The sequence below is a fragment of the Toxotes jaculatrix genome, chromosome 10 (assembly GCF_017976425.1).
Source record: "Toxotes jaculatrix isolate fToxJac2 chromosome 10, fToxJac2.pri, whole genome shotgun sequence".
NCBI lineage: Eukaryota > Metazoa > Chordata > Actinopteri > Toxotidae > Toxotes > Toxotes jaculatrix.
In genome coordinates, this window is record NC_054403.1 from 6,324,812 (window position 1) to 6,335,254 (window position 10,443).

At 40.3% G+C, this 10,443-nt stretch overlaps 2 protein-coding genes and 1 long non-coding RNA gene across 4 annotated transcripts in view; all 3 read right to left on the reverse strand.

Annotated features, from left to right (window-relative positions):
* LOC121188270 (caspase-3-like) overlaps positions 1–1,652 on the reverse strand; it is a 6,758-nt gene extending 5,106 nt beyond the window's left edge. The window contains exon 1 of the mRNA XM_041047926.1: positions 1,573–1,652. The gene's annotated coding sequence lies outside the window, so the exon portion shown is untranslated. The remainder of the gene's footprint in view (positions 1–1,572) is intronic.
* Positions 1,653–2,002: 350 nt separating this feature from the next.
* cenpu (centromere protein U) lies at positions 2,003–7,504 on the reverse strand. 2 transcript variants are annotated; one of them, XM_041047925.1, is made up of 14 exons: positions 7,406–7,504; positions 6,916–6,970; positions 6,669–6,756; positions 5,925–6,132; positions 5,637–5,822; positions 5,375–5,459; positions 5,187–5,267; positions 4,944–5,064; positions 4,609–4,735; positions 4,416–4,494; positions 3,716–3,763; positions 2,988–3,049; positions 2,581–2,737; positions 2,003–2,414 (listed from the first exon to the last, which is right to left on the reverse strand). In XM_041047925.1, the coding sequence occupies exons 1-14, from the start codon at positions 7,408–7,410 to the stop codon at positions 2,295–2,297; spliced, it is 1,422 nt and encodes a 473-aa protein (XP_040903859.1). In that variant the 5' UTR covers positions 7,411–7,504; the 3' UTR covers positions 2,003–2,294. The 2 variants fall into 2 exon arrangements, with proteins under 2 accessions (XP_040903859.1, XP_040903858.1); XM_041047924.1 differs by having other exon boundaries at positions 5,187–5,270.
* Positions 7,505–8,750: 1,246 nt separating this feature from the next.
* LOC121188947 lies at positions 8,751–9,404 on the reverse strand. Its single transcript, XR_005894754.1, has 3 exons — positions 9,352–9,404; positions 9,035–9,207; positions 8,751–8,941 (listed from the first exon to the last, which is right to left on the reverse strand). It is a non-coding gene; the product is annotated as an uncharacterized LOC121188947 (long non-coding RNA).
* Between the last annotated feature and the right edge of the window lie 1,039 nt (positions 9,405–10,443).

The window sequence follows — 10,443 nt, forward strand, 5'->3', positions numbered from 1 at the left end:
GTCACCAAGATCGTGACACATCTCGTCTCATGATCGGTTTAGTCGGTAAAGGACGACCTAAACAAAAGTCACACCCATTAAATATGACTGGCACTAGTGAGGAGAAAACAACGAGACACAGGTGAAACTAATCAGGATGGGGCAGACAATCACAAAGGTGGGGAAAAACACAGACCTGAAGTAAAAGCACAACAGACGCACAGGGAAATTGAGTTCAAAATAAATGAGGAAATAAAAACAAAGTCCAGGAAAAGAGCCGTTAAGGGGCAAAGCACGGCAGTTTCACCTGAACATTTTATTACATAAAAGAAAGTGGGTTTTTGTTAACAGTGGAGGTCACCTTTGTTTCAGGCGAGTTGGTCACGTGTCAAAAAAACTACATATGTCATATAACATACTGTTATCTATTTGTTCATCCCAAGCCACAAAAACATTTCCTCAGTGACCACAAGTGGTTCACACTGTGAACATGGTTCCTCCCACACAGACAGTATGTGTTTAGTAGAAAGACAGTAGTTCTGAAAAAAGTTTCGACAGTGAGACCTGTGGTTTATTCAGAGTAACCAGCAGACTCTTTCTGTCTGTCTCAGTGTTTGGAGAAGCTGAAACAAAACTGTAAAGCAGCAGAAGAAATTTTTCAGGACAGATCTCCCAAAATTCCAAGAGATGATTAGACTTTCCGCAGGAATGTCCTTTTTTGTAATTTGGGTAAATCAACCCTTTGATCAAGATTTGACTTGACTGACCTTGCCTATGATTCCTTACTGAATAGCAGAAACTCTGACTTATCGACCCTACGGCCCGCTGTAAATTTGGTTCAGTTCATCTGACAAAGGATGGAAAATTACACAGCAGGGATTCAACTTCAACCAAACCGGTATACCACTCAGAAGGAAACTCAAACTCACCAGGAGAAACAAAACTCCATTCATAAAACAGGACATTATTTACAGTTCTTATCTTAAAGAACAAAAGCACACTGATGAAAAGCGAAAATGATTCTGACAAGGTGTGAATGATATGAGTCACTGTTCGTAACTGTGTAAATACATATGATCCATCTTCTTTCATGAAGCTAACGACATATTTCCCGTTGAAGTGTGTGTCCCGCTGCTTCCATACTCTTCTCTGTGGAGAGTTAATAAGGTTCAAAGCTTGAGATGCTTATATGTACTCGGTAACGTTATGTGTCTGTAAAACTGTCTCAACATTAAATTACAAGAGGAAATGTCAGTGCTGATTTAGCTAGCGCTACACACGGCACTCCCTAGCTAAGAGTGACATGACAACATCTAATAAAAAAGCTGTAACAGCTGTGATAACATACAATGTAAGACATTTTTGTTCACCTGCAATAAGTTTTAAACTCCGACTGAACTTGAAGCAATTACCTCCTACTTGCAACAATTTTCTGATGTAACGTGTTTACATCAGAAAATCAGGTGTAGCAAAGCAAAATGTTAGGAACACCAGTTTTACCAGTCCTGCGTTAGCTGGAGACAGACAGGACAAACTCATACATGTAGATAATGATAAAACACAGATAAACGTCAACCAAACTGAGCGTACCTTCTTCCGTGAGCCGGTCGCAGAAATACGTCTTAACCCGCTCCCTTCCTAAATATTATCACAAGGAAATCACACTGTTCAAAGTTCATGTTCGAAACTTTCAGCCAATCAGAGACGCTGCTTCCTGTGGGCGGGAGATATCGAATAACATCAGAAGCACCTTGACTTATAGTTGATTGGCTAAAAAACTGTCCGTTACCTTCACGACACAATTTACACGTAGTTGCATTATGTAACGTGCAAAGAGAAAATGTACCTCCCAGGACACACATCCGCAGAACAGTCCAGTCTGTCTTCTCTTTTTTTCTCACTTTTTGTTTTCCTCTTTTGACAACAAGCGTTTCAACATCACTTCAAAGCAGACGTTATAATGTTTTGCCAAGAGAAGAAATTCTCCTTGAGGAGCTCAAAAGACTCACAAAAAGGAAAGATGCTTGTATTACTAGTATTTATTAAACTTACAATTATTATCAGAAGTGATCTGTTTTGCTCACTCATGATGTGAAAGTATCAGAAATGTGAGCCATAACGCACAATAAAATGCAAAATGTCAAGCTGCCTCTGGCCTTACAAATTTTCCAGCAGCCTTAGAATTACTCATAATATGTTAGATATATGTGCTTTGCAATACTTTAACTTTTGTGTATTTGTGTATTTGTGTGTGTGTGTGTGTGTGTGTGTGTGTGTGTGTGTGTGTGTGTGTGCTTTTATGCCATAGCACATTATTAAGTCCCATTCTCTTTCAGTCTTTTTTCCATTCGGTTATTGATTCCTCTCAGCTGATGCTCTGCCGCATGAACATGCTTTGTCTCCCACAGCAGAGCTGGTAAGCTGGACGCCCCATACTGAACGGGAGGGGGAGGAGAGGAAAGGAAAGGAGAGAGTGTGTTACCATGATGGTTTTATTGAAAACACCAGTAAGATAAAGATAGGTAGTATTTCTAAAGCTGTACCTGTGAGACACAGATTCTCAAAACAGTATTTAGGTGATACAGTGTTGTGTGTTTGTACCGTCTCTTTCTCCTTGGGGTGTTTGTGTCGATAGTCCAGGTACTGTTGGTTGAGCTCTCCGATGTCATGGAGGAAGGCATGGCTTCGTCTCAGATCAGATAATCGGAGTTTAAGTTCAGCTTTCTCCTTCTGTAGCAGCCAAACCTGTCTCTCTGCCCTGATCAACCAGTCAAACAGCAGAAAGGTCAGTAAGAGCAATAACAGAGTAAACAACCTTTTCAGGAAGTTTTACTTTTACTTTTGTAGTAGGTTAATAATTAATGTTTTTAACACTGAAAAGACATTTTTTTGTATTATGTTATTACATACATACATATTATGTATGTATTAAGACACAAAAACCTTCCAATAATATGTGTGGGTGAAAATGAAAATGTTTGTCTTTGTGTGTCTGGGCTGCCTCTCACCTCATCAGCTCATGCTTGGCATCCAACAGTCTCTGTGTCTTTGTACGGATCAAAGAACCCACCTGCCACACACAGACACAATCACACGCAGGACAGAGGCAGCACAGTAAATACAGGCTGCCATCAACACCATGGTATATGGAACCAGACACACAGCCATGCTACCAGCTCTGTGAGGCTGTGCTTAAGCACAGCGGTGCTTTGAGCTAAATGTTAACGTCAGCATGCTAACACGTTCACAGTGACAATGCTAGCATGTTCATGTTTAGCTGGTTTACCACGTTCACCATCATAGTTTATCATGCTAGCATGCAAACATTTGGTTATTAGTGCTAAACACAAAGCACAGCTGAGGCTGATGGGAATGTCATAAGTCTGGCAGGTCAACATTTGATCATAAACCAGTAAGAATCAGACAAATTACAAATTTGACGTGATGATAGTGCTAGATGAGAAGTCACCAAAGTGATGACAATTCATCCTGACAGGAACATACAGTAAATGTGTGTACCAAATTTTATGACAAACTCCTCAAAATCAAACAAATGTCAGCCTCACGATGGCACCAGAAGAAAAGTCAGGTAATCACCAGTCCTTAGGAAGCATCTTCTGGAAACCAGGAATGCCTGTACCTAATTTTCTGCCAATCCACCCAGTAGGTATACTGGATGGAAATATTTCATGTGAAATATTTCACAGCTTGGCTAAAAGCAGGTTGCCATAGTTACCTTGGCATTTTCTCTTTTTAGAACCCTGAGCTCCTTGTACGAAGCGATCTGGAAAAGCAGACACAAAAGAGAATGTACATATAGGTGCTTCATATTATGACAGTAATCAGCATCGTTCATGTCCAGTTTCACAGCTTTTAAACACAGTATATAAGTTTACATTTATATTGACTTGATAAATGCCACACTGGTGGCTTAGGGGCTTACTTTGGTGGAAAACATTGAACAACTTCTTTCCATTTTTGGCATGCAAAGGTGGCTATGCATTATCAGTAATCTGCAGTTTGAAAATCCAGTTATGGGCAAATCCTAACAGGTACTTGAGATCAAAAACACCTTGCTGGCATTCATGCACCTTAGCATCAAGGTAAACAATGAGATGACTCAAAACTTCTGAGAAGTATAGAGCTGTTTTCCAGTCTTACAAGTATCTCACAAGCTTGTATGTGAATAAAATGCTTAAATACTTTGAAAGAAATTTGTTTTTAATTCTGTACTACATTTTTCTAATCAGATGCCTAATGCTTTATAATCCAGTGAAGCCAAATGCACATATTATCTGAGTAGGTAGCAGTATAATATACCATTTTTTTTCCTGGTTAATAATAATAAGTCTAAACCTCTAAATGCCAGCCTGTAACATATTGAAAACTACACATAATCCAGTGTAACAAACTGAAGTGAATTTGGAAAGTCTGACCTTTTCCAAAAGCTGTTCTTTCACATTGGAGGTGAAAGAATCAATGGACTGTTTGACAGCTTTAGACTCCACGGACTCCCTGATGACAACACACACATACACAAGGAATGTAATCATCTCTAACTGCGGCATTATAAAAAGAAAACTCAAGAGATATTTGTGAACAGTAATTGCTTAGATGTGGCAATTTTACCTGTACTGGTCACAGAATTCAAGGAAGGTATCCAGCACCACCTCTAAATCTGTCCCTCCCTGACGACCATGTCTCTTCTTCCTCTGCTTATCGGCGTTGGCCTGTTCTGGTTCTGAAGATGCCCTGCCTTCAGGGGGAAGAATTAACAGGTCCCAATAAACTGAAAACCTATCACAATATTTCCAAAATTTCCTGAACTTTTCATTTTTGCATTTTGCTTAATTAGTGAGCTTTAGAGGTGCCGGAAGGTAGACTGTGTCACCACTGGACAGACCCAACTTTAAGCAACTTTAAGTCTACAGATATTACATGATGCCAGTGCTCTTCTCTCTTACCCGATGAAGACTTTCTGGATTTGGACCCATCAGATGAAGACTTCCTGGATTTGGACCCATCAGACGAAGACTTTCTGGTTCTGCCAAAACTATACACTTTGGCCCTGTCTGGACTTGGTTTCTGAATGAGTGAGGTAAAGAAAAAGATTAAAAAAACAAACTAAATGACAAGTTATAATGCAGGCCACAAACTGGTGGCTGCTAGATTGCAGGTTGCAGCTGTCTGCTGAAGTTAGGCCATACCCAACTCATGTCTTCGTCCACCTCCTCTTCAGAGGACAGGACTCTCCTACGGCTGTGGTGAGCAGTGACAGTGTCAGACTCCTCCTGGAAGAAAAAAATTCATCCCTCCTCAAAGGAAGCTTCTTTCCTAAGTTTTGTTGTAATAATGACAATATTACTACTACTACTTACATACACTGTGAACTTACCTGTGACTGAGGGTCACTGGACTTTTCACTACCTGATTCACTCGCTCTTTTTGTGTCCTTCTTCATTTGCTGACTTTTCAATGGCCTTGTTGTGACACAGGGACAGATAAGTAAATAGATAGGAGGACAGGCAGATCAACATATTATCAGACATATTTGTATATTTTACAAATTGATTGTCCTTATTTGCTAAGAGTTTTAGTTTTAACTGGTAAAATATCACTTTGGAGTGGAAAGTAACGTCGTCTCTCTGTGACCTCACCTTGCTGCAGATGTCTTCCCAACACTCCTCCCCTTCGCAGGTTTCTTCCCAACCAACTTATTGAGTGTCCGGTGGGCTTTTGGGTTTGGCTGATTGCTTGTTTGGGGAATGGCACTACCGTCTGACTCTGCTCTTTCCCCCTCAGGTTCTCTGTTCTTTTCCTTCCTTTCTCCTACCTTCTTGTGTCTTTTCAGAGCAGATAGATGGGACAAAATGCTGTATTCACATGATAATACGGTAGTATTATTGTGGTAAATAACTGTAGCAAACAAATTCCTTTCACCTTACCTGGCTTTGACCTTCTCTCCAGAACTTCTCCTACTCCTCTTCTTCTTCTTCTCTTCTTTTACATTCTCTTCATTCGTCTCTGTCCCCTTCCTCTTCACCGCAGCTCCACGCTGTTTAGCACCGGTCTTCAACATCTGAGGAATGTCCTTTCTTCCCTCCTCCAAGACATCTAAATCTTCCTCCATGGCGGTACTGTGCAGAGGGTTACCTAGGCAACACAACATCTCTATGGTCAGCACAAGATTGATGGTTTGACATTGCGCTAGACTCTGGAAACAAGGTGACCTAAATAAATCGGGGAGAAAAAAAAGAGAAAAATGTAGGTAGATACACAGGCAAACATGTTTATCCAAGAAAATAGTTTGCTGCTGTTAACATGAAATCTGTTTGAATAATTTCTGTGGTAACTTAATTTGTCAAAACTGCAACACAAGATTAGGAGTAGAACAAAAAAATGTAATGCAATTCATTATGGATTCACTTGTAATAGTATGATGATACTTTTGAAATTGTTCATAGTTTTTCAGAGCTTTTAAAATACCCACGTCTGGAAGAGGATTAGGGCCACATGTGAAGGAAAAAAAGAAATTAGAATTCTGAGAAAAAAAGTCTGAATTCTGATTGTTTTTTTCCCCACACGTGGCCCTAATCCTCTTCCTTACTCTTGGATACTCTACAGAAGAGAGTGACATAAGGACCCTGGTATGGATAAGGACGGGATAGTCATGCAGTGAAAAGACTCACCATAATTTAGCTGCAGTCCTTCCAGGAAGCTAGCTCTGTCTATAACAGACAGGTTGGGAGAATCCATGTGATCAAAAGATGATGCTTTCTGGATTTGAACACAAAACAGAACAATAAAATGCCAATTAGATAAAAAAAAAAAAAGCATCTTAGATTGACAAGGGGACGATCCATTTTCATCCCTGTTTCAATTTTCACCAAATCATGATGCACTCAATCAAATCTCAGTGACTATGGACTGACTCACTTCACCCCCATCTGGTGGTGCTGTGTGCACCTTGGCTCCTTTGCCCTTCTTGGCACTGTGGAAACAAAGAAAATAGGGGCTCTTCATCATCAGCGTCAATATTGGTGGTGTCACCACCAGCAACAACTCTGGTTCATAGGCCGGTCAGTGAGCATGTCCCCTGCTGAAGTGTCAATGAGTCCCCATCAACTCCAGACTTGTGTTTGTTCCTGATCCCTGATCTCGCTGGGAGCTCTGTTTATCCGTTATGTGGCTAAACTCAAACCAAACTCCATTCAGTAAAGTAGCACATTAAATATGTCGGTCAGTACTGCAAAGCTAACGGCCTTACCGATGTTACCGAGTACTTATTTGAATTAAAATAGCTCCTCTAACAGTCGGCAATCGTATAACAACAACACTTAAGACAAAGTCTCATTTTTCAGCTAGTTTTACCACCTTTGCACGTTATTAGGACATTTACAACTTGTGCATAATGCATATTTCTCACCTCATTGGGGAAAACTACAGTTTTAATAACAAGTCTGTTTTGTAAACACTCCGTCTCTCGACCTGAAACAGCTTCCCGCAAAATGTTTCAAGTTCCGGACTGTACCACTCCAGATACACAGGGGTCAGAGGCGGTACATTTTTAACAAACGAGAAGGTTACAGCTTAAAATAAGTTCAGGAAAAAATCTTCATTTAATTATACGGGAATATGGTATGGATACAGCTTGTTTAATAAACACTTACACTGAAAATATGTAAGAGCTAAAACCAGAACAAAACAAATCTACCACGAACGGGTTCTCTTAAATTTCGGTCCTACGGAAAGAGAGAAGGGCTCACTATTTTATACAGTCTATGGTTTGAGTTAGTTATCCATTTTTTGATCCTGACCCACTGACATCAGTGTGACAAGTTCATTACATCTGTGCATCATTGAATCATCAGACATGATTCAGTAAACACAAACTCTGTCTTTTTTTCTATTTAGTATATAAAAGATTTTGTTTCACTTAACATGTTTCCTTTGATACCAAACTCCTCATGAGGTACATGTAAATAAGGAGAGAATATATTACACTGCATGTTTGGGGTTGAATGGTACTAAATAAAAAATGAGACTGATTGAATGAATTTTTAGGATGTGTTTTGAACAAAAATAATTACATATCTACAGAAGACGCCCTGTTCTTTATAAACTCATAACAAACAAAATGTAGAAAATTCAATTCAATTTGAAACCTCTTTGTGTGAATAAAGAGACTCAACCAGCTCTGATATAGTCAGTGCATGTCAGTGTTACTGTACCTGATTGTATATAAGGTATATCACAGGTGTCTTCTCTCTGTACAGACTCAATATGGAGCTCTTTATGTTGACTGTTAACCCATTTGAGTGAACCCAAAGTTTCACCTGTTCAGACTGATCAGGGTTCAGGGTAATATTAATTTAATTACAACATATACAGTAACATTAATGAAAAGGTCCTAGTGTAAACATTAAAAACAAACAAAAGTGACTCTTCTTAGTTTGACTGTTTATTTGACCTCTTTGATCATGTCAAACATTCTCATTGAAATCTTCAGATGCACTTTTTTGTAACTTGTGCTTGCCCTTAGATACTGTACACACTGACCAGAAAATAATGAAACATTATACAAAGAGTGAAATTATGCTTCAGCTTTGTCTCCATGTATATTGTGGAATTATTGCTTTCTTTGTCTCTTTTCTCTTCCAGGAGCTGTCATTCATCTTGTTGTTCTTAATCTCTCTTCTCTTGCTGGGACTGTTCCTCGTCTCTGTCTCACCCCTCATCAGTCTCTTACATGTTTCTGTGGCGCGTTCTCTCGGTTCTGGTCTCGTTTAGGGGGGTGTTTCTTTATCCCTTTTCTAATGGTGGGGCACATCCTCATCTTGCTTCTCATCCTGGGGCTGTCCACCTTCTTTTTCTTCATGCTGGGCTCCTCTGAGGCCTTCTATTTAGCTTTCGCTCCTGGAGCCTTCCACAGTTAGCACAAAGGAAGTGACCACATATAATCCTATGCAAAATACACAACAGTTAGCAAAGCTGTGACACCTGATTACTCACAAAACAATCAAACAACATGAATTACATTATCACTGTGACTTACTTTAGTGCTCTTCCCTTCCAGTTATAAACAGCGTTTCCCTCCTCTCTTTGCTCTTCCTGGAGCTGTTCTTCATCTTGTCCCACATCTTTGGGTCTTTCTCTCATCTCACTGTTTAGTCTCGGGCTCCTCTGAGGTCTTAGAGTCGTCCAAAATGTCCGTAAAGGTGGGAAACACTGTGAAAAACATCATATATTCTGAGATGAAATAATCACATTTTCTCAGACAGCATTAATGTATACATATGTAAATATAGAGCACCTATAGGCCCATTTTACTACATGTGGTTACCAACAAAACACTGAAACTTAATCAACTACCTTTGTGCTTTACTAATGTCGTCCATGTCCCATGTCCTGCTATGGCTTGTTTCCTGTTTCCTCTCGTCTCTGGTCTCATCTCTTCCCTTGCATTGAGGCATGTTGTCATCTCACGTCTCATCCTGGGGCTGTCCCTCTTCTCTTTTGTCCTGCTGGCGTCCTCTGGAGTCTTCTTTTCATTTTGGGTCCTAGAGTTGTCTTAGGTTTGGACTGAAAGAAAAAAAAATCAGAGAAGAAATTACCAAACAGAATCCTGTTCACAATTTATGACTGATATAAAGTGTTTTCACATACTGAGCTTCATGCAGACAGTTAATCTTACTTACCTCATTTCTGCTGTGGAATACAGCTTTTTGTTCACATGTTGACCTGAGGAGAGTCTCCTGGACTCTGCTACTGCTACCAGTAATACTCTACTCAGGTAAACCCTTACTTTACCCAGTGTGGACCTCTGCACTGCTGTCCTTGTCACTGTTGACTCCACTGTTGGTCTAGGGTGGGCGTAGACAGTCTTCAGAGCAGTGACAGGAGGATGACTCTCTCTGAGTGCATGGTCACTAAATCACATCACGTCACAGCACATCACGTCACAGCACATCACGTCACAGCACATCACGTCACATCACATCACGTCACAGCACATCACGTCACAGCACATCACGTCACAGCACAGCACATCACAACACAATAAATTCTGAAAACATCTAATAAAATAATAAAAAGAATAATAAAGAGAAAAATGAAACACAACATCACATCACAACACATCACAACACATCACATCACGTCACAGCACATCACGTCACGTCACAGCACATCACAGCACATCACGTCACAGCACATCACGTCACAGCACATCACGTCACATCACATCACATCACGTCACAGCACATCACGTCACAGCACATCACGTCACAGCACATCACGTCACAGCACATCACGTCACATCACATCACATCACGTCACAGCACATCACATCACGTCACAGCACATCACATCACGTCACATCACATCACGTCACAGCACATCACATCACGTCACAGCACATCACGTCACATCACATCACGTCACAGCACATCACATCACGTCACA

Coding starts and splice junctions, on each gene's coding strand:
- cenpu (XM_041047924.1), bottom strand. Junction 4,736..4,943: donor ATCCAGAAAGTCTTCATCGG/GTAAGAGAGAAG, acceptor TTCCCCCTGAAG/GCAGGGCATCTTCAGAACCA. Junction 3,764..4,415: donor AAGAACAGCTTTTGGAAAAG/GTCAGACTTTCC, acceptor CTGCTTTTCCAG/ATCGCTTCGTACAAGGAGCT.